The sequence below is a fragment of the Serinus canaria genome, chromosome 10 (genome assembly GCF_022539315.1).
Source record: "Serinus canaria isolate serCan28SL12 chromosome 10, serCan2020, whole genome shotgun sequence".
In the NCBI taxonomy this organism is placed as follows: domain Eukaryota; kingdom Metazoa; phylum Chordata; class Aves; order Passeriformes; family Fringillidae; genus Serinus; species Serinus canaria.
This window is the reverse complement of record NC_066324.1, coordinates 18903775-18928074: the sequence shown is the minus strand read 5'-3', so window position 1 is coordinate 18928074 and position 24300 is coordinate 18903775. Positions and strand designations below refer to the sequence as shown.

Here is a 24300-nt window from a genome sequence, read left to right as displayed (position 1 = left end):
CTCCTGCCTGCCTGGTACTCTGCAGGGAGCTAGCTCACTGTGGTTGTGAGGCAAGGCAGAGTTTCAAGGTTGTACTTTGGCCTGTCTTATTATCTGAAGATAGACTTGAATAATTTAGCATCCATAAGTTGAACTCCAATCTAATGCCTGTGCTGAAAGTGAGGGTTGAAGTAGGTTAGTGGTGGACATCCCCAAATCATTTCTGAGGATCTTGTCAGAGTTGTAAACTTGGCCAACAGCTTGCTTTAATACAGGATTTCATCTGGATTCTAAATGAGACATTTTTCAGAAGGGAAAGAAAAAGTTATTAAAAAAGCATTTGATATAGCATCCAGAGTGGTGTCCAGCTAAGCCAGAGAACTCCTTCTACACCAGCTAAGCATGATTTGTGCTTTGTGAGCCCAAACTCACTCCTAATAAGTAAATGGAACATGCATCATGATATAATACACAATATTACTCCTTTATTCACTCCACCCCTTCACACTCAGTACCCTTTTAAGTGTATTCCTTACTATCTATTCAAAATAGACAGTAACATACAAGAACTGTCATACAATTTTCTTTATTAAAAATAATTTACAACATTGGTAACATTGTATGCACAATTTTCATCAATTGAACTTAAGATATATCTATGCAATACTTACTGAACTTAAAACTTAGACTGTTCTGTTGGCTTTAAACAGCAGACAATGATTTGCAGTTGCTTAAATAGGATTAATATACATAGCGTCTTGTCCTTATACTTAGGTGTAAAATGTATAAACATCAACACTATCCCAAAGCTGTGTAGTTTGGGATGGGGAGAAAGAGGGAAGCAAGAAGAGAAAACATTTACAAAAATTTCAACAAGCTTCTCCCCCCAAATCCAAATGGAGAGAGGTCTAGGTTAAATACATCTAACACACTGAGTCACTTCTCAAACAGGTACACATCCTCCTACGCTTCAGGATACTAAAGAGAGCTCTAAGTGAATGTTTGGTGTGTGAGCACAGCAATCCTGCCTGTCCCAGGCCCTGCCCCTGCCAGAGGGCTCCTGCCACTCCTGCCCACCTACGGCTCTCAGGGTCCCAGCAGTGTGTCCAGAGTTAAATGTCCTCACTGGCTGCTGGCCCCCTGAGCTGCACTCTGCACAGGGGAGAGCGAGCAGGGCTGTTCCCATGGCCCAGAGCAGGTGTTCCCCACCACTGAGCAGAGGGCACACGGGTAGAGCTGTCCTACACAGCACTCCCACCCCACAGGGTACAGGTCCAAGGGTAGGAGCCAGCCTGCACACCTCGGAGATGCCAGACTCGGGCTTGGTGAGAGCTGGACCTGCTGCAGCAACAACAGGAGCCTCCAGCTGAGCAGCCCCTGTGCCCAAGCACAGCTCAGAACTTCTCTCTCATGGACTACAAGACACATTAGTGCAGCAGAATCAAAGCAGCTGCTATGGTAATGAAGCCCCTTGTTTCTCTAAAAAGAGCTGACTTGCTTTACTGGTGACAACTTGCAGCTAAGTCACATGCCTTGAAATTGCACTTCACCTCATCAATATGCCTTGACATGGCTTGAATTCCGGTCTCCTGAGGCATGGAGAAAGGGCAGGGGGCTGTGTTTCCTTCAAGCATTAGTAAATAGGCATGGAGTTGCAGTTGTTTCATCTGCATGAGGCACCATTATGTACCAGCACTAAATTCCCATTTTCTCCCCAGTAACATTTCCTTGAACTAAATCAAGAATATACCTTTGAGCTGGGATAAAACAGTATTAGACACTGTTGTACAGTAAGTAGGATCTGCCCAGTCACTCTGGATAGAATTACTTGAAGTGTACCACAGAACAGGAACTTGTTCAGCATTCAGTTGAATATTCAAAACCGCATTGATTTATCCCCCCTTAGAAGTGGTAGGAGTCACCGGAATGGTTTTTATCTCACCTAAAAGAAAATCACATCAAACTACTGAAATATAAAAACAGATTATACAGAACTTCAAACTTTAGTGAACTTTTTCTGACAAAACAGAAAAATAAGTATCAAAATGATGCCAATCAAATTAGTTTGGCTTTTGAACTGTCAAAAAATGATTACACTGCATTGATATAATTATGCAAGAGGTTGGGGTATTTTGGATTCGGGGCTTTTTTTGAAGGAATGTCAAACATACTATTCAAAGATTCGCACAGTTCATCTGTTAGTTCACAAGTCAACTATTTCACTATCTGGTTATAAATTAAAAGTACACATAAATAAAGCTAATATAGTCCTCTTGAATGTTTTGATATTTTAGACAACATTTATCAACAACAAAAATCCTTAAAGCAAAATCTTGACAATTTATAGGCAAGTATTGCAGTTTTGTTCTCCAGCAGGAATGAAACTCTACATAAACTGTAAGTGGAGTTATGAAGCTTTTCAAGACAGGAGCACAGGAAGAGCCTGCTGGAGCTGCGCTCACTTGCACAGCTCAGACACCACCAAAGCTCTGTGAAGTGGGAACACAAGCCATGCTGCAGCTCCTGCCGATATGAACTGTGAACAGGGGCTGACAATTCCAGCCACAGCTGCTGCAGTGCCATGAGAGACAGGTTTGTTCAGTGCTCCAAGGCTCCTCCTCAGAAGGGGATGCTCTGTAAGAGCTGGGAGCTGCCAGCACGTGAGAAAGCACTCCAAAGCAGTGTGGTCATCTGGCTCTTGGACATCGGACACGTGTAATGTATTAGGTTGTATTTAAAGCAGAGGAATTTAAACAGCCCTAGCAAGTGTTTTAAAAGGCTTTAAAGGTTAAAACATTACAAGGAGGTACTTTCTCTGAGCACAACAAAAACATGTCACAAATGACAAAAGTGCGTCCCTTGAAGCAGATGCGACAAACTTCAGTTGAAGGGCATGAAGAAACATGGCTTAACCTGCATGAATGAAACAACCAGGAGATTTGTTTTTAAACGCAGAAATGTTTTCCATATTTCTAAGCACACAGAATTTCACAGCTTGAGCAGTTTAAATCTGGATCCAGAGGAAATATAATCCCATAAAGGAAAGGAAGTCAACATCTGTGATACAGGATACCATGGGCCTCATGTGGACTGCTTTTTGTTCAGCCCATAACCTAAAGAAATTGAAAACTTGGTATCTTTTTTAAGCTCTGGTTGAGGAAAATAAAAAAATCTGTTTGGCCTTTAAGATTCCATGCCATCTGCTACTCTTAAATCAACAAACAGCAGTACACAGATTTACAGGTGCAAAAAAATGAGTGGAAACAACTGCAGAAAACCTTCTTACATAATAATCTTCAGCACAATCAGTTTAAATTTCGCATAGTTTATTTACAAAATGGTCTGATAAAACATCCCCTCCATACTTACAGCTCTCTTGTCACAATACACATGTTGATTTTAGCAATGTTTAATAGCACCATTAGAATATTATTTAAAATCAGAAAGGATCTCGTTGCAGTTACAATGATTCACAATCTTTTACATCCATGGACGAAGTAACTTTGAGCACACTAGGACTGTTTGCAGTTCCACAGTACAGATTCCTGGGTTCACACAAGGCATTTGCTGAGTTACCAGTTATGCAGGGTACCCAGAGAGTCAGTAGCTACTATAAGAATCTTCGAGCCACAAAGTTTAGACTTCCACCATGCTTGTATAAAGTTATCTCCATATTGTTTTCAAACAAGGCAATCACGCTGAATACTTTTCCAGTGCTTGTCTTCAAAAGAAAAGCAAAAAAGAGAAACCAATAAAGCTTTGCTTTCACTTGCCCTTGCTTATTTCTCAGTCAACATTCTAACCCCAAATTTTGTTGAACACAAGCAAATCCAGGCCCCGAGCCTGCTGAGATGGAAGGCAGGCTTGTTGTGCTGCAGCTGGGGGCCTGTTGGTAACCAAAGAACATCCTGTCCCTCAGACGGCACAAATTGTGTTATGGGTTGTTTACTGAGCATGGAGCGTTGAACCTTCTCTCAAATCATCACACTTATGAGAGACAAACTCAATTCTACCCTAAGACCAAGCCCATGAGGGGTAAAATACCATTCAGAATGATCAAGAATGTCAGGCTGCATACAAAGACATGTACAAAGAACACGTGTATATGTACTTTGGGAAACTCCAACAGCCATGACAAACTTCAGGCAGGACTATAAGCTTACCTTCCAAGAGAATTAAGTTCTGTCTTTCCTTGCTTTGCTTTCTATCATCACAATTAGATTTTTTCTCTGCATCAGAACATTCAACAGAGAAATTAAAAATATTGCAAAGATACCTTAATATCCAATGTCATTCTGGGCAACAGGTCTGGAGGGAACAATATAGAAAATTGCTCTCTGCCAGTGAGTCCCAAAGTGCTTGGATTTTCCCCAGGACGAAACTGAAGTGGAGCAATACCAATTCCAATCAGCTGACTCCTGTGAACCTTCTCGTAGCTCTCAGCTAGGACAGCTTTTACACCCTGCAAAAACAGTGAAACACAGCAGCAACCTTCAAACACAGATTATGTCCAACATCTCACAATTCCAACTCAAGAGAGTGCATTGCAGAGTCCTTCATGTACCTTGGTAACATCATTTAGTAGCTTCCCAGCTAGATGGAAGCAAACAAGCCAGAGCAGGCCCATGCAGTGTGAAATGGAGTTTGTTACAGACAGTGACCGTGCTGGGGTTAACAGGACATGAATCAATGGCTGACTTGGAATATATTCTCAATATTAGTGGAAATTAGCCTCCAACAATGAGATACTGAACACCCATGGAGACCAAACAGAGGTCAGCATAGATAAATGTCTGATTTGTCTCAAAGTCTGGTATCCAAGACAGTAAATTACATAATGAGGAAATTCAGATCTATCCTGACTAGTGATTCTCTCCCATGAAGATTCTAACAAAGAAATCATACAATGTGTTTTTAGATATTTCCAGAAAAAACAAAACCACCCCCAAACCCAAACAAACCAGCAGTACCAGTAGAAAAGGCCCTTTTGCAGCCCAGTCTCTTGAGCTACCCAGTCCATACTTCTTTCCTGCTAGAATAATGACAGGAATGCCTTCCTTCTGGTACAGCTCCGCTGCTTCAAACACATCTAGCTGTGGAATGACAAAATGACACATTTTGGGTGAGTTCTAAACCTGCGCTCCCCATTCCAGAGTGGCTGTGCAAACAAATATATTCCTACCGTTTGTCCTGATGGGAAGTGAATTGTTTTAGGAGCTGGTTTTCCGATGAACTTATTCAGAAGCTTGATATTTGCAAAGGTACCTCTTGTCATCACAGCATCATTACCTCTTCGAGCCCCATAAGAGTTGAATTCACGAGGTGTAAGTCTAAAATAAAAAGAAAATTGAAAGAAATCAGTTAAAAATGATCTGATTTAAAAGGATATTATGATTTTTTTCTTATAATTATTGCAATATATCTAAGTCTTCAGTGGAAGATGTAAAGAACTGGACCTCCAACAAATGTAATTATCATAAATCATGAACGATGTCCAACTCACTGCTAGGGTATTCATGAGGAAAGCCACAATTCTAAATTAATTTTCTACAGTTTTTTATGAAGTGCGGCAAGCAGTGTGGTACTTACAGAAGAGTTATGGGGAGACTGCTCTAGGAAACAACCCACCTTACTAATCCTCTTACCATTACCAGCATATTTATTAACATTGATTAAGTATTTTGCTTTTCCACATGCAGTCTCCCCTTTCTACAGACAGGCATTTCTAGAGAAGGTGGCAATGCTGATCAATTATTCAGCAGGGCTCACCCTTTGCTGGTCAGGTACTTGGCAGCAGCACTGCTCCTGGCAATGCTCCCAGCAGGGGAAATGTGATCCGTGGTGACAGAGTCCCCCAGGAACAGCAACACGTGCGCGTTCTCAACCGCCCGTGGGGGAGCTGCTTCTTTGGCCTGGCAGGGTGGGAGGGAACAACAAGAGAAGGGAACAAAAGGAACATTAAACAGTTTCTTCCAGGAACTAGAGACATAAAACATATCTGCAGTATAGGAAGGCCCCTGGATGGACAGGCCCCACTCATTCCAGAGACACAAATATTTAAAAGACTGAGAAATATGAGCGATAATTAAATTTGTTAGTTCAACATTGAAGCTTTGCTGTAGTAGCTATTTCTTTACTTAAATGCAATGCATATAATCTAGTGGATAGTGAACTCTACTTACAAGTTTATCAAAAAAGGAAGGACATCTAATATAAGTAGATTTTAAATCCCAGGGAAATAAAGTCGACTCTGGTGCTTCCAGTAAATTCCATCGTTTGTTTCCTTTCTACAAGAAAGAAAATTAATAAAAAAGAACAGAAGTTGGTTTATTGTATTTTTATACTCAAATACTAAAGATGTACTGGTGTTTTTATTAATTACTATTGTTTAGTAAATAATTTTCTATTACATATTACAGGTTACATCACTGGGTATTACTTGGAAATTGCTTTTAAATAAAAGTACCCATCTCAGTTAAGTACTCCATTACTGTAACAGAAATAAATGGCAAACAAATCACATTCAACTGCAAGATATTAAAGCTACAATGAAATGCAACATTTAAATTACGTAGAAAGGACCACTCTTACCTCCATCTTTTCTTTCAATTCCTTAAACATGGATGATATCACACGCTCTTCCTCCACTGTGTGAAGTTCTTGTCTTGTGGGCCAAATATCTCGTAAGTAAATACTTTTGCCATTAAAGCCAGTGCCTGAGTAAGATTTTAAACACAACAGTAGTTTGGAAGAATAAACTATTAGACTTGAGATTTCTATTAGAATATACATGTGTATATATTCAGGCCTGCAGAGATAGTACCAGATAGGCAAAGAATTTGATCAGTTAAGTGAATGCTTTGCTTTAGCCATGAGCAAACCAAATATGGCTGTGCTTTCTCTTCAAACGTATTGGCTCTGGGTGCTGGAATCTGTGCCCGTGTGCAGCAGCAGCAGAAACAGAGGCTGCAGGAAAACACTCACCCAAGGGCTCTGTGTCAAAGTCGATGTGCACGGTGCCCGCGATGGCGTAGGCCACGACCAGCGGAGGGGACGCCAGGTAGTTGGCACGGACACAGTCACACAGGCGGCCCTCAAAGTTCTTGGTGCCAGACAACACCCCACAGGCAATGAGATCTCCCTGGAAGGCAGAGCCACACATACTGCTCCAGCAGGCTGGAGTACTTCAACAGCTTCTGCTATTTCTATTGACTAAGTCAGATGTGCTTTTAGCATTGCACTTCAAATATTTACTCTAACACAACAACTGAAAGGCATTTTGCTCTCTCTCACTACCCTTCTCATTTTCTTTTTTGACCCACTGATGTGCTCTCCTGTCACTTCATTAAACTCCTCTCCTGCCATTTATTCATTTTTCTTCTGCTTCAGTAGAGAAAAAGCTGTAGCTGTTTAGACAGTGCTGGTTAAAATTATTCAAGCTAATAGTTCTTTAAAACCCTCCACTTATGATACAAAATCTACACGTTGCCTTCTCTGCAAGATTAGATCATATGAATTTATCTTGTAATTTATAACTGTATTTTACAAATACCACTTAGTACATTTATTTTACACAGCAATGAACTGTCATGGTCTCCCTCTAACAAGCAAATACGCCGACAATATCATGTTACGTCCAAACCAAAAATGAAGTGTACTTTGCATGGACTACTGTATTTCTTGATTGCTTAACTGGGTGAGAAATACATTTCTGTGTTCAACAAGCCAGCCAGAACTTTACCTGTTTTATTGCATTCCTGATGGTTTCTGGCAAAGGGGCCGTGTTCCCAACACAGGTGGAACACCCATAACCAACAACCTCAAACCTGCATGGGAAAAACCAATCAAGTCACCCATGGTAATGAGCAATTTGTTAATAAAAGAAAAAGCAGTTATGTTAACAATCTCCAAGAATTTTTTGTCCCTTGATAGTTAAGACTTTTTAGAAAATGAACAACAGGCACTACATGTCACTGATGCAAACCACAGCTGGGCACTGTTACAGAATTTTGAACCTATTCTGTTACGGCTACAGAGCAACCAAAACCATTAACTAAACAACCCTTGACAGCAGCCATGATAAGAGAAGACAAATACAGACTGTCCTGACAAATTTGCATCCAGTTTCCACTTTTAGAATACATCATCAAGTACATCCTATCCTGCAAGTCACTTAAAATGAAGTAATTTGTGACTGGAAGAACAGCTCTGATGTATTAGAGCAACATATCATAAATTTTGAAGTGGGAATACAATGAAGCAGAATAATTTTAAGTCAGCAAGGAAGCAAAACAGCAATCTCTTAAGTGAGGAATTAGCCAGCCCCAAATGAACAGCTATCCTGTTTATCAGCCCATCCAACCCCTGTATGCAGCACCTGCCCAGACTCACCCCGAACCAGGCCTTACCCAAGCTTGCTGAGGTATGGCAATACTCCACTGGAACTGAGGTAATGTGTAACCATGCCACTGCCAGGTGATAAACTTGTTCTGATGTAGGGCTTCACCACCAGGCCAGCCTCAACAGCTTTTTTGGCCAGCAGTCCTACCAAACAAAAAGGAAAAAAGGACACAGATTATGATTTGTATATCCCTTCATAGGACATCTGTATGGTTCTACCTCAGTTAAATCAAACATAAAAACCCCCAGAGGATTCAGTTTATTAAACTATTCAAGCAGTCACTGGTCTGAATAAAGTTTCTTAATGCATAACAATACCATGCATGATTTTATTCCCATTCCTGAAGGTAGACACTCATTTTACTTTCTCTAAGACAAATCTCTTTACCACGTTCTAGCTCACAGTGCCAATCCATTCAGCCTCCACAGACAGGCCACACAGCCCTAAGGGGAAGTTCACCTTGGCCACAGAGGACGTTAAAAACAGGAGAGCAAGGTCTGTCAGATGAGCTGTTCCAGTAAAACCATCTGCAGCTAGGAAGGCGTGGCAGATACCCCTGAGGCAACGACAGAGCAACTGCTCAACAATACAGAGTTTCTGTGCTGCCTGTGGCATGACAGCTCATCCTCCAGGACAGGCTTGAAGCTAAAGCCCATCTCCTGCATCAGCTATGCCACTGTGCACTGACAGAAGCCCTAGAACAGGTTACTTGCTTTCATACTACCAAGTGTAAAGATTTTATAATTGCTCTCCTTAATACTGCTTTAGGGGACAAACTTAGATTGTATTAAGGAAAAGCAACTTTCCTACATAACCTAGCCAGAACCTATAAGCTAAGGCTACAAGTCTGCAGTTTCAAACCTGTACAGAGAGCCTACAAAAGTGAAGGTGAGGGCTGTGAAGCATGGGAGCACCATTAAGATGCTGAGGTCTCTGGTCCCAACATACCTGCAGCAAGCATGACAGATGGATTGCAATTGTTTGTACAGCTGATGACTGCAGCAATGACAACGCAGCCGTGGGACAGCTTGTATTCATTTCCTTCATACTGAACAGGCACAATGTCATTCTGCTTCTCAGCTGCAATCTGAAACCCTTTAACACCAGACTGGATGACAAAAATTCATGTTAGCAGTTGTTACAGTACAAAGGATGACATTACAGCAAGACCAAGTGAACACTGGTTTTGAAATAATACTCAGCTGTGCCATGAGGAACGCTTACATGATTTTAAAAGCAGCTCTCAGTTCATGTCCCTCTGTCTGTACATGGGTCTCAGCCTTCTTCCTTCACAACTGCTTTAACTTTGCAACAGTTGTGAACAAACGTCAGTCTGTGTGTGGCTGTTCCACAACTCTTTTCCTTGTACACATGGAAGAACATCTCCTTAAGAATACTTGTCTAATCTACACAATACTTGTTCCTGAATTAGAAGCATGTCCAAGCTTTTAATTGCAAGAGGGTGGTAACTAAACCAGAGTAGGTGCATTAGCATTTTCCACACTCACCTGAGTGCTCTTCAGCACTCAAACATCCTCCAGAGGTCCCTTTCAACCTCAACCTTTGTCTTCTACCATCAGCTATGATCTCCCTCCAGCACAACTGAACCACAGTACCACAGGCCTCATTAGAAGCTGTTTCTAATACTGCTGTAAGTCATGAACATTAATGATAAATGAAATGAAAGTGAAGGTACATTCCTGTATTAGCTGCACTCTTCAGATACTCCTGGATATCCCTAACCAAAACCAGTACCTTCAGAGTAAAAACATTCACTCTGTGAAGACAAATTAAACTGCAAGAAAAAAATCATTTGCTAATGTAAGAACTCAGAACACTCAGCTGCAAATCTTGGCAGTCTTTCTACATCTCCTTTAAGGCGTGATGAGTTTTCTTAGGGTAAATTCTGTTTCAGAAATGAAGTAATATCAAACTGTTTAAAAAAACCCTGAAAAAGTGAAAATGTTTGCTAAGCTCACACAATGGACTACCTAAAATTCCTTCTCCCTAGCAATCTAAACTGTGAAATTAAGGACTTTGGGAAGTTCATGTTCCTACCAAACACACCTATGATTTACTCTTGGGATGCCTGTCAAGCAAGACCAGAACACCCTGGAAAAGCAGTTGTGTAGTAAATAAGGAGGACTCAGTAGGTATCCAAGGAATAGGTAATACAACATTTATTCATGTGAATGATAGGAAATACCTTTTGAAGCAAGCATCAGCAATACAAACCTTTTCATTTAAGCAGGCTTCGAAGTCACTTTTCATGTTATTAACAGCCACTCTATCTTGGGATCTCTTGGGGCCACTGACATATGGAATTATAGAACTTAGACTAACTTGCACTACCTAAGAAACCAAGAAACAGAAAGTGCAGGCATTACCAACCCCAGCCCAGCAGTGCATGGAATATATTCCCGAGACTCCCAGGAACTCTTCTCCGAATTTGAATGCTCTCAGACATCTAGAACTCTGGGATTCCATTTTCAACACCACTCACTCAAGAGTCTATTCCTCTTATTCCAAATGTTTTAACATTATCCATAACTTTTCTACCATTCACAGTCCTTGGGATGACTGGAATTCAGTATCTGTACTGACATAATGGTACCATGCTTCCCTTCTTATTCCCATCCCCTCTATGTTTTACAAACTTTGCTTTCTCAAAACTCTGAGTTAATAAAAAAAACTTTGCTGAAAGCAATTAAAGTTACAGTGGGAGACAAGACTGAAATCATCAGTAGTTATTTATAAGAATCAAACAAACAACTCCTTTCAAGCATACCTGGGAATACTCAGGCTCTCTGGAAGAACTCTCATCATTTCGAAATAACTTCACAGCTTTAAGATATGCTTCTGTGACTTCAAGCTTGGCCTTATCAAAACCTAAGGAAGGTCATGTCAAACATGAGAAAAGTCACATTAAAGACATAAATAAAATAAATCACACAACTTACAGACACTCAGATTGTTTTAAGTGTAATATTCAAAGTACGTTTTTTTTCAACTACACCACTTCCATAACCCAACTTCTATTCAGGAATGACACACAAATTAAAACATTTATAAATCATTACTTTTTTTCCTAAATTATCTTAACTTGTCTTGATATGTCAAGGAATAAAATGAGCTATTCCAACTCTAGCAGTGGTAACTTACTAAATTGACAGTTGCGTCCCTGAAGTCCATAAGGCTTTTCTGTGTTAGGGCTTCCTTGTCTAATACAGACCCTGTGCTTAGCTGACAAGAGGCAGTACTGCTGGCTACTTTTCCAAACCCATCCATCTGCTCTGCACTGATCAGACAAAAATGTTTGCTATTGAAAGCATTAACTCTTATGTGAAACTGACACGTTTCAGTCTCAGAAAGTCTCACTCATGAATGAGCTTTTTTTGGCATCTGTCACCCTGTGGTTTCCTGTTTGCAGTAGCTTGATAAGGAACTGACATCCTCCTTGCTTAGCCTGAGATGCCAGTGAATCATGCACCTCAAAGGGAAACATAAACCACTGGGAAAAATCAGAGAAATGTTCAGATTTGTTCTGCAGTTTCACTTATTTCTAGTTTTGATTTTATAGGGAATCTCCAGGTGGTTATGGGATTTATTTAAAATCAAGAAGAGTTACATTCCATACATATTTCAAAATAAGTGAAAACATCTTTAATATTTTTATAGGCTTCCATGTGCTTCCAAAAACCAGGACTCTGGATACTGAAAAGCAGCGCTGTGTTGGTAACTCAGACATTAGACAAATGGATCAGACTGGACACAAACCTCAAGCACAAGTCTAATTCCATGTTAAATCCACATCAGAACTCTGCAGAAAAGCACCACATAAGAATTAAGGAGTTTGAAGCAAAAACTCAATAGTTCTTGCAGTGGGTTTTTCTGCAGAGTAAAAAACATATATTACCACAAGTGAAAACCACAATTACAACAAATCCTTGCTTTAGTTTAATATTTACCTGCATGCTTTAAGTGCTTCAATGTCACATTATCAACAGGGAAAAAACTCAGAATAGCACCATATTCAGGACACATATTGGCTATTGTGGTTCGGTCTGCTACGGACAGCTGGGAAACACCACTCCCAAAAAACTCAACAAATTTTCCAGCCACATCAGCTTGTCTAAGTTGCTGTTGGAAAGAACACACAACACCTGGTATATGAAGATGTACAGTGCAAGCTGTGTTTGTCACGATTTACAACTCATGAGCATTTAAAACAAAAAGTTGAAACCCTAATGCCTATGTTTAAAAAAAAAAAAATTATGAATTATTTTTAGTTAAAGAGGGTCTATAAGCAAACCACTATGGAGGGGAAAGAAAAAAACCCCACTACTTCAAAGGACTAGCAAATAAAAATGGTTAGAGATTATTTGTACCTTTCTGCACTGCCACAATTAAAGGTATCCTAAAAACACTGCCCTCATTTAATTAATTTCTCGAGCAACACTGGTAGTACTTCCATTAATCTCTCTTTTGTTTGAAAAGGCATTGAACTCTTACCTTTGTAATGCTGAGAACGATGTCTATGGATGTGGCAAAGGGGCTGACTGCACCTGTCAGCTCACAGCCCACCACCTCAGGCAGGGTGAGGGTGAGCGGCATTCCCAGCATCACCGCCTCCGTCTCGATGCCCCCGACGCCTGCAGGGACAGTGGGACACGGCTTGTCACACCTTCACCAGCCTACACTCCTTGTGCTCAGGTCCCAAAAATAATAAACCCCTTGACAGAAAGCCTAAAGACTCATGACAATAAACATATTGCTGCTTTTCTCTCACAAACGAAGGGCAGTGCTCCATTTCCAACAAGGACACAGCAAGAAATTTAGAAGTTCCATTAAATATTTGAACATCAAAAACAAAATCAAGCAAGAATATTGCCCAAGTTAGATATCACAGTCAACTAGAAAATATTTTAGATATAAAACTAATCTTCTGTGAGAAAAGAAACCTTCACACAACTTTCAGCTGTACAAACAGGATCTATTTGAGTATCAGCAGGTTTTTGGTTGTTTTCTCTTTAAATTACAAGGGATTAATTACAATTCTCAATGGAAAGAAATGTTATTCAAGATTACTTGTAGACAAAAAAGATTCAGAACAATAATTAAAGACAGTCTGTTATGCTTGAGATACAAACACCCAGTGGGAAGAAATATTTTTTAGTGAAGCTTTAGCAGCTTTCCAAGAGCAATGAAGTTCTGAGCATACTTACCCCAGCCCAAGATACCCAAGCCATTTACCATGGTTGTGTGCGAGTCTGTGCCAACCACGCTATCAGGATGCAGGAAATCTTTCACATCAAAAACCACTCGGGACAAATATTCCAAGTTCACTTGATGTGCTGTTCCAGTCTCAGGTGGAATTATGGAAATATTCTCAAAAACCTTTGAACTCCACTGTAATTTTTCCAAAAGGAGAATAAAAGAGTTGCATTTTTTTCAAAGCTATATTTAATTCTTAGAACATAACTAAAAAGACAAAATGAAGACACAATAAAAGAGTCCTTGCTGTTAATCCATGTGGCTTTTGTCCCTTTGTCAAACAGAGGCGTGTCATCTCCTTGGATGCATTCTTAATCATCAACAAAAGCTTTCACTCAATTCCTCTGAAGGCTGAAATCAGTAATTGATGCCCCTTTCAAAGGCAGGGCTGCAGAAATCTCTTACCTTCCAGTTCACATAACTGATTTCAAGCCCACCTAAGACTGGTATTCAGACAACAGAACCTAAGTACTTTTATCTATAGCAGAATTTATATTTATAGCACAACTGAGTTTAGGTTTGACACTCCAGGGTGAAACTGCTTGCAAACTCAGGATGGTACATTTAATAAAGTTGACATGGAATCTTCTAACAAGATTCAGCCTGGCCATTTCCTTCTTTAATAATGTAAAAGCTAATTTGCAACTTTCAGAAAGAAACCTCTAGTCCACATCCATGAAAAGAGTTTTAGATCATTGCAGTGAATTCCTAAACCACGTCAAAACAGAGGATAAGGATGAAATAGGAATGTTGCAGAGCCCTGCCCAGCAGCAGAGAAGCTGATGCTCACCACAGGACTTCTGCTGCTCAGTTTGAGAGCAGCCATGTCTGAACACTGGTCTCCACTCAACACTTCCAACTTCAGGAACTTTTGTTAACACAGTTACAGATAAATGACCCTTTCAGCCAGAAACTCACTGTGACCTAAAGCACTGAGCTCATGAAAGGCTTTAAAAACACCAGTGCTTCATAAATCCCCACTGACAAGAACCAAATCAGAGTAAACTTTTTCAAGTTAGAAAGCAAATTTTCTTTTCTTGTTTAAATTCAGACTTGAAAACCTGACATTTCCAAATGACTACATTTAATTTATCATCTAAACCTGAATACTGGTGGACAAATGACTCTTTAAAAAGCCCAAACCACAAAGCCTGCAGGCACACAGACATACCTTAAAAAATTGAAGTCTCTCTCTATTTCTGCCAAATTCCATCTCTTGATTTTTCAATACTGTCTCAGGCCTAGAAAGAAAACAAGTTTACAAGTACTGTTATATAACTTATTTCAAATTACAGAAGTACAAGTTGTAGTTTTAGTTTGTTTGATGAAAGACTTATTTAAGCCTGGAGGACTCTTTGAAGAGGTTTATTAGAACAAAAACATTTGCTTCCCTGCAGCAAGCTTTCTGTAAACAATGAGATATAGCTGATTTCATATGTGCCGTGTCTGAGAACCTGTTTATTCTAGGTATGGTTTGTCTAAAGGGTGTGCTCTCAAAAATACTTGGAGAGATCTATTCCAAGCATGTACTACAGTACACAGAAGCTTTTGCTCCCTAGCAGTTAACTCACAGGCTGCACATCTCAAAACTCCATACATTAAAGAACCAAGATGTTCACTAGTTCAGTTGTAACTATCCTCCATTTTTGTATTTCCCTCCAAGCCACAAGTTTTTCTTCACAAGCAGTCATCAATATAGTCTCATAAAATGAACCATCTTTTTCTTTGTATGTGTTATTTATTAAGATACTGATACTTGTTGTAACAGAGTAATCCATAACTTAAGAGGAATAACCTCTGCTTTGAGCAGCTGAACAAAGAAGGGAACACACTTGGTTTATACCAGGAAGGAAGTCCTCAATTCTTAGAAGTGCATTTCACTTCGAAGTCATGACCCTTCCCTTTCTTCTCTGCAGCAGGTCAGCAGCTCTCCTGCTGCACCAAGCCCCGAGGGACAGTCAGTGTTCACCCTGCAGCTTCCCACTGCTGGTGTGCTGTCAGAACACCAATGCTGCTGAAAACATCACTCCTGCATTCCTACACCTGTACTGAGCAGGAACATTTCCACATCCATAATGCTACCACAGCATTCCACACAATATCACTGTGGGATATAGATCTGATCAGGTCTTTAATTGTACACCTGTCCAGCACGAGCAGATAGGGATCTCAACAGTCCATCAGACAAAGAGGCAGCAGCTGAAGGAGAACAATTATGACTAATTGGCATAAATGGAACAGTGCACAACAACCTGTTAATAACGCAGAAATCTGGGAGAGGCACAGACATGAGGCTCCCCTGGGCTACTACACAGGCAGGATATCAGTGACAGATCGACTGCGAGATCCTGTACAGGCTGGGGGAGGATGTCTAGGCTAGTTCTTAGTTCTTTAAGAGCAAGAAACTTCTGAAAAGTTATTACAAAAATCTGTGAGTTACTTTTAGAGATTAATTAATGCTTCATTAAGTTACTCAATCAGGCTTGATTTAGTTGTTGTAAAGAAATGAGAGAAGTAGTAAATATTTAATTTAAAAGTCACAGCCATGAGTCAATAGGTCTCCATCTGCAGAGCGTAAAGTAAAGCTCTTCTTGTAAAAAGCAGAATTTGTAGACTAATTTTTATCTGCTACATCTGACCTAGTTCTAGATTCTGAAACAACTTATCTACAGCATGGGTGAAAACTACAGATGGAAGTTTATATTAAAAAAAATCCCATTTTCCTGAGCTGCCACAGGCAGCGCTCCACAACACAAAGGTACAAGGCAATTTAGCAAAGGAGCTTTCTTACTCAGGCACAGGCTGCAGGTGGAAGGGGCAGAGGATGGGGGTGTTCTCGATCTGCGCAGAGAAGGGGCCGGGGCTGCGGCCTGCCTCGCCCGCGCCGCACGAGCCCCGGCAGCTGCTGTGGCCCCGGCACGGGGGTGGCTTCCGCAGCGGCGGCTTCAGCGGGGACAGCCTGGCCAGCGGCTTCTGCTCGCCCCCACCGGGGTTGGGAGCGTTCTGGATTGCACTGCAACATCAAACACAGCACCCGTTGAGACACTGCCAATCTGCTTCTTCATGCACGCACCCTGCACCCCCCCACTTGTTTTCTTTGCAATCCCTTCAGCAGATTATAAAATAGTATCTGAAAAAAGAGAATTATTTTATTACAACCCTGTTGCAAAGTAAACTGTCGGTGGATAAACTCAGTTAAGTAATGTAGTGTGGCATGGTAAGTGAACAGAACTTGATTGTCTGAAAGATTAATACCAAATAACTCCTTCCATTTGTTCACAACAGACTAGAAATCTTTCTAAACAGCATTGTAAAGGCTGAACTCTGAGTTTTAGACTTGGAAGTTATGGGTAGAGTCTCATACAAAGAGAGTCTCTCATGGTAGACTGAACTTATTTCCTTTTTTTTCAGACAGTGCTGTACATGTTCTATTAAAACCACAGAGGAATGATTGCAGGCAAAGCTTTCTCAAGGAATAAACATAACCTGATCATAATTAGGTTTTTTAATGCAAATTCTTGAAGTCACAGATAAATTGTATACACTATTCAAGCCAGTCAGAAGTAAGAGAGAAAAGCCAGGGTTTATTTTTAAAAATAAAGTCCATATAGCACACTACCTTCTATTTGTGCAACAATGGTTCTCTGCAGGAGAGCAAAGAAAGCTTATTGTGAAAAACGAATGACTTTCACCTCTCTCTGTAATTATTAAATCACAAAATTGTAATTAAAGCCACTGCTTTCTTCTGCCTCAGCAGCACAGCCAGATCCTCAGCCATCCCAAGTGCAGGGTATTGCCTGGCCTCAGCAGATACCTTGTCTAAATCCCACTGCAGCCCACCAGGCTGTAACCCACAGATGGGAGCTCTCTACAAAAGCAGCACAAACCACCCTGCAGCCAAGGGTTTCTTATCATAGGCCAGCAGCTGCTGAGCCCCCACAGCTTTCCAAAGGGACACTCCAGAGGCAGATTTATCATTACAAAGCAGCATGAGGAGACCTCTTCCAACACTTGGTCTGCCTGATAATTTTAGGCTGGCCTAATTGCAAAGGAATCAGCTGTCCCTCTGGACACAGGAATGGACAGAACACAGAACGGACACAACACATATGCAGGACAACAGATCATCTGCAGTTTCTTGCTCTTCTGACACTCAGCAAACTGAAACCCCGTGAATATTTGGAAGGTTGACAGAAATGACTCACACATCCATATCCTTTGACCACAGGCTTTTTCTCCATGAACTTTTAAAATTTCCAAAGAGCCTGAACAGTTTATGCAATTCTGCATGGGTTTTGGAAGGCTCCACAATTGAGAGGCAGGGGAGAAGGTGAAGGGAGGCTGCATTATTTAGTATTTACTTCAGCAAACACTGAACAAAAGCCCTAAGTTTTTCCTCTTGTGCAGTATTTATGTTTCTAGCAAAGGCAGCCCCAGGCTGTATTCATCACATCACTGCCTGTCAGACAAAGAAAATCATGCTGGTAGCTTTCCAGTCCCCTTACTTTTCCAGACGTCTCCAAGTATACTTGTCTCTCTGAAAACATCCACAGCCTTATTTATCTGGTGTTAAAGCAAAGCCCATAAAAACCCAGACCAGTCACAAGCCATGGGCTGCAATGAGTCTTTAAAAATGCCCAGTAGAATTGCAGGCCCCTTCTCTGGAGCTGTGACAAGGCAGCCGCGTCTGGAAACAAAGTTCTGTTTAACTTGAATAATAAAATCAGAGCAAAGCAAAACAACAAACACCCTCTGCCTCATTCTCTTGATACATGCTATTTTCTGGAAACCATGCCAGATCCTGTTATTTCAGCAAAATCTTGCCCAGAACTTGGATTATCAGTCAGCTTCACCCACAAGGCCTCATAAACATTCTTTCTCTTCCTCAAGAGTGCTTATCCATTTTTATCCAGCCCATTTTCATAGAGTATCACATCTTGTTTTAGGGATCTACATATGGCAAATAATTTGATGGGATAGTAACAACACCTGAACGAATCCACACTTCAGTGCCAAACAAAAATGGATGGCTTGTAAAAATAAAATAAAAAAAAGTACATTACCATTTGCTGAAATCAATCTGCAGAGAATGGTCAACAGTGAGATCAGTTGGGCAGGCAGGATTGACCTTTGCTGGATCTCCTCCAGCATTTCTCACAGCTTCCCTCATGGCAGCAAAATCCACCATTGCTGGAATTCCACTGATGAACAGAAAAACAAAATAGTAAAAAATCACGAGACATTAACTCACTGAAGTGCACAAACTTCTTTTTCATTTTATCCAAGTCTAGACGTAGCTATATCCTATTTCAGAAAATACACCTGGTATTCTCTAAAGTTTAAAGGACTTGAAGAATTTTTGAAGTCACCGGAGCTGGAACGAGCAACAGCATATCTGAAGGCAAGGTACCAAAGAAGAACATGGGACCATCTCAAAGATAACCACGCTTCTTTTGTGCCTTGCTTTGCTTCTCAGGTGTGATGGTACTTCAGTACAGAAGCAATCTTTAGATATTCCTTACAACAGAACCTTGCTATGCAAGTAAAGCTTGTGCTATGCATTTAACATCTCAGCCTGTATCATTTGTCTAACAGAGCTATTTCTGAAGCTTGTAGCATTTCACAATAATCGTATTGCTGTACAAAACAGAGGCAATGTTTATAGAACACAGTAGCACGTAAATCTTATTGGTTTTGCCTGCTAAGCAAATGTTACCTCATTTTTATTATCATCATAATTCCTTTTTTAATTATCTCACTTAATAAATATACAGAGTCTGCAAGACAGCTCAAATTGAATATTTGCAAATTGCTGAAGGACTGCCCTTTTAGCTATGCCATAGTCAAATCACTCAGAAAGTTAACATCCAAAGAGGCTGCTTTTTCTACATAAGTATTATTCATGGATTCGACTGGATTACTTGTTGTGGAGTAAGCAATATCTAATCTTTAGTTATCTCAAGGAAGAACTGTCAGTAACAGTGTGAACTGTCAACCATCTGGCTACAGCCAAAACATCAGCACTTCCCTTTGTATTGTGGCTCTTATCCTGTAAAGCGCTCCTTGCAGGCCAGCGGTTTCAGCCTTGCCAACCTATCCTGAAGCCAGAGTACCCCAGGGAACAACTCCTACCCTCGCATCATATAGAATTATCATGAGAAATCTACTGCACAGCAGAGGCAGTGCACAGGTTTCTACCTGGGTATCAAGAGGGGACGTGTGATTTATTCTCATGCCAAAAAATTCAACACAAACTCACTGAGTTTGCACAGGTTCTTCTGGGGGTTTTGCACACCCACACACTTACGTGAAGTCTTGAAGAACAACTCTGGCAGGACAGAAGGGCACTTCAACATGGTTCTGTTTTGTTTTCCAGTCCAAGATGTTCATAGCATCCGTTTCTTTCACTAAGAAGCCGTCGCAGTTCCGGACGCTGGACTCAAACAACACCCGGATGGAGTAAGGCAGAGTATCTGGGGTGAGGCAAGGCACAGACACCATGAGCGCAGCACTTGCAGCTTACAGTTTTTTAAAACTGCAATCTCACATTTCTGAGGAATTCCACTTTTCCAGGGTTTGGAAGGATGAGAGGTTCGGAGCCTGTTTTCCCGGTTGCCTTTGGGTTTGATCTTCCCTACACAATATGGAACAGAGAGTTGTAAAATGTACCCATTGATGTGTTATGCTATGGGATTCCAATGGGAGATTGCAGTGCCTTGTGCACACTGTTCAGACAGTGACATTTAAAAAGGCATGTTAGGCTGGCAGGGGAGAGAGGCAAGGACTGGGACCTGGGATTATTAAAAGCAGGACAAAAGCAACAACTACTTGAATACTGAAAACCATTTTAACTGTAAATTTTGCCATTCCATAATTCAAGATACCAGGCCAAAGCAACCAATGTCAGAATATTATTTTCAATAAACAGTGATACAAAGAATAGAAACTATTAAAATTAAAATTAAAACACTCCCTAAAATATAAAGAATATTTCATTAAATACAGCTTGAGTTAGTTTGCTACTGATATGAATCAAGGTACAGACAAGCAGCAGTTTCCTTCACAGAAAAAAAAGGGGAAATGGAAATGAGAATTAAATAAGAGGGAAGAGAAAAATCTCCCTAACTGCAAACAAAACAAAATAACCACTAAAGAAAAAAAAATCAAGACTGATTGACATTTCTCCCTCAAATCCCACTATTTTCAGCATAATTCAAGCAGGCAGATAGCTTCATAAGAACAGTGAGAAATACTAAAAAAAATTAGCTGGAGGAAGGTGAAACGATTAATTTCAGGCTTTAATAAAAAAAAAAATGGTGGTCTCAACCTAATTCAGTGGTTTGCTCACAAACTGCTAATATAGAACTTGCTGACTCTGTTCTTACTCTGTCTTTCTGAGATAATATCCACTGTCGTCTAATTAGACAAGTCACTAGTATAAAATTTGAATAAACTTGAGTATAAAGATGTCATCCAAAAGGTCTCATGAACCTTCATGCCACCACTCCCTTGATTCAAAAGCCAGATTCCTGGAGAAGTTTGCTTTCTTGTGGGTTACAAATCTCACTGCCCCAGGGGCTGCTTAGCACCAGCTCTGGAGAAGCAGCTGCTTCTCTCCATGAGGCACCAGCAGCTCGCATCTACAATGCCCAGTGCAGTTTGGGGCTTCCAGGGAACAGGACAGCTCCAACAATGAGATCACAGGGCCCCCTGGGAGGCTCTGGGCCTGCCGTGCTGAGCCACTGGAGCTGCAGGCAGAGCTGGGCCGGCGCCTCCCGGGCACTGCAGCCCAGGGAGGCCAGGCTCAGCAGGAGCCCCAGGCTGCAGGAAGGGACACCAGGGCTGGGCACAAGGGAAAAGCAGCTCACAGGGGATGGTTATGCACAGCATCATGGGAGGCAGAGGAATCTCTGTCCTCCCACGCTGGGACAGCTTAACCACTTAAGTTTTCCCACATGAGCTCCAGCCCCAGCAAGAGCCTGGTCTAAATCTCCACATCCTCTCTACCCTAAATCCTTCTGAACCCTTCCCATCTTCCCCAGAAGTCTTAAAACACTAGAAAACTGATAACTAAACCAATTAACATTTACATTAGTAATCTGATTAATATCAGTTCGCTATTAATATCAAATTACAGCCAGACAGATAAAACTCCAACTGTTCTAGCAACAAATGCAGTGAGCAATTCCAGATGCTCAATTTGCTACCAGTGCTGTCCCACAGTGTGTCTAGATGTTATTTTGCTACCTTGAAGTTGACATGAGGCTTCCAGATTCTGCACAGAAGTTTCTACTGGAAGACAAAGACCCTCTTAGTGCAGTCTGTTTAGACTCCAGAGACTACGTTCAGGAATCCCCACTGCTGCTGCAAGCTTTATGGCACATTTTAGCAGGACTTGTACAATGTTGTTTTATTTCCACTCCTGTCATGAGGCTTTTCACAAAACTGCTGTAGAACTGCCAGGTTTTGTTACTAGCACGGCACTGCTTCTCCCTGGACCAGCCCACCAGCAGAAGCACCATCTCCTCCACGTGTGCTTATCTGAAATATTGACTTTGTCACTACGAACAGGGGAAATTTGCATTAGCACAGAGCTGTTGCACAGTTTCAGCAGACACTGTGCCCCACTCTCTTCTCTTTAAACAACATGGAGTTAATAGCTGTGGTCAAATATAGGTTTAAAGTGAAATATCCACTCATTTTTTTTTTATTCAAGAAGCATACTACAAATTCTGGGAATACAGAAGAATTCAGACCTTGCAAAACTGAAAGAAATAGCCCAAATGCCTCTGCTAAGTATGGCATAACTAAGTAAGGCTACTAAGTAGCCCATATAAGTATTTCAGTTTACCATGAAGACAAAGGGAGAGAACAATGCCAGCATGCTTTGATTACCTGCAAGGTTAAAGCCTGCTCCAGCTGGCACTGCTGGCAGCGAGCACAGCTCCCTCCCCTGCGTGGACTCCCCTCCCATCACACGTGCAACATTGTGAAAGGCACTTGGACACAGAGACCCAAGGAAGGTCCCCTGGCACAGACAGCCACTGCATACTAATGACAAATTGAGATTAAGCAACAGCGTGAGCACCACAAAACCTCACCCTGCAGCAGGAGCCATGTTCTGGCAAACAGTCACCCACTACGGGAGGCTGCTGGGGAGGGGAAACTGGAACACCATGAAGCTGCACAGAACTACGGAAAAAGCTGTATTTATTTCTGAAGCATTAAACAGGACTTCTTTGTCATTTCATTTTTTTTTTCTATAAGTGAGTCATTCTTCTGATTTGGAATACTGCTGAAAACTGCAGAAACACCTGTACCTTCTCCCTTAGTAAAAAACCCCTACAAGTATTACCCCTGTGAACTCCATAAAGCACTAAGAAATTGGGATATAATCAGCCTCCAAACCCATCCATTAGAAATTCCCAACTGCACCTCTTGGCACCGCAGGGCACCAGCGTTGCAGGGGCTGCTGGCACCACCCCGATCAACCCGGGAGAGCATCGTACCATACTTGGCGCCTCCGAGCTTCGACACATTGTAAAACTTTTTCTCTGGGTAGCTTTTCAAAGCTTCAATGGCGGGCTGGTAAGGGCTTCCTGCGGGACGAAACAAACAAAGTTACAGCCACAAAACAGCGGGTCGTTTAAGCACTGGCTGAGGACTCACAAAAAGAGATTTTACTTCTCATTCTGCCAGAAAACGTTCCTCTAGACTGTAATTAAATGCAACATGGAAAGGTTTCTAAATGGACTGAGACACCTCGTGATGTAGATGTGTGACTAAGGTGAATTTTAAAAGCATCGCTAATAGTAAGTACATATAGGTCAGTGCAGGTCGCCAGCACAGCCTGAACACACCTGACCATTGTTGTCTAGTCTGCCATCTACACACAGGATAAGACACCTCACCAGCGCAGATAAGAGACACGGGCTTTAATACGGCAGGAAGCACAAAGCATTGACTGCCGAGCCAACGTCAAGGGGACAAGACACAAAAATAAACCTCGTAGCAAGCATTAGGTACTCGGAATAAATAACCCCGGCGAGGGAGCGGACAGCGGGGCGGGGACGGGGCCGCTCTCCCCCGGAGGGACTCCCGCGGCCCGGGACAGCGCCGTTCGGCAGCGAAGAGGGTAAGGCGATGTCCCGGGCCGCGGTGTCCCGGGTGACGGGAGCCCCATCCCCGCAGTGACCGACCTGTCCTGGGAGGGTCCATCGCCGGCGACCATGTCAGCGTGAGGGAGCGGGCCGGGGAGCGCCGGCGGGCCGGCGGCTCTCGCGAGACTGCGCCCCCGCCCCGCCCCCGCGCAGCTCTCGCGAGACTGCACCTAGCGCCCCGCCCCGCAGACGCAGCACACCCAGATCTCGCGAGACTACGAGCACCCGGCCAGGGACATAGCGCGAGGATTCGCGGAGAGGGCGGAAGTAGCCAGGAACGGGCAGCCCCTGCTCTCGCGATAGCAATCACGAGCGCGTGGGCGGAGCTGCCGGTCAGGACGCGCCGGGGCGGGACCATGGTGGGGCGTGGCCACTCTGAGGGCGAGGCCGCGCTGGGGGCAGGGCCATGGTTAGACGGAGCTGTTAGGGGCGGAGCCATACTGGGGGCGGGGCCACACAGGGGCGGGGCCGCGGGGCCGCGCGGTG

General features: G+C 42.1%; 1 protein-coding gene across 2 annotated transcripts; it reads right to left on the bottom strand.

Annotated features, from left to right (window-relative positions):
• Positions 1-549: 549 nt before the first annotated feature.
• IREB2 (iron responsive element binding protein 2) lies at positions 550-23968 on the bottom strand. Of its 2 annotated transcripts, XM_009098208.4 has the most exons (22): positions 23854-23968; positions 23164-23253; positions 19962-20127; positions 18718-18855; positions 16446-16667; positions 14826-14895; positions 13606-13789; positions 12893-13032; positions 12349-12520; positions 11169-11269; positions 10616-10732; positions 9329-9488; positions 8388-8523; positions 7721-7805; positions 6964-7120; positions 6571-6695; positions 6162-6266; positions 5749-5891; positions 5162-5309; positions 4950-5072; positions 4256-4441; positions 550-3700 (listed from the first exon to the last, which is right to left on the bottom strand). In XM_009098208.4, exons 1-22 carry the CDS (start codon positions 23870-23872, stop codon positions 3590-3592), a joined length of 2898 nt encoding a protein of 965 aa, XP_009096456.1. In that variant the 5' UTR covers positions 23873-23968; the 3' UTR covers positions 550-3589. The 2 variants fall into 2 exon arrangements, with proteins under 2 accessions (XP_009096456.1, XP_018778797.1); XM_018923252.3 differs by lacking the exon at positions 23854-23968 and having other exon boundaries at positions 23090-23223.
• Between the last annotated feature and the right edge of the window lie 332 nt (positions 23969-24300).

Excerpts from the sequence above, each read along its gene's own strand:
- IREB2 (XM_009098208.4), bottom strand. Across the intron at positions 20,128-23,163 it reads GCTCGGAGGCGCCAAGTATG|ATACTCTGCCTTACTCCATC; the intron begins GTACGATGCTCT and ends GCCTCACCCCAG. Across the intron at positions 16,668-18,717 it reads CAGATTGATTTCAGCAAATG|TGCAATCCAGAACGCTCCCA; the intron begins GTAATGTACTTT and ends TTGATGTTGCAG.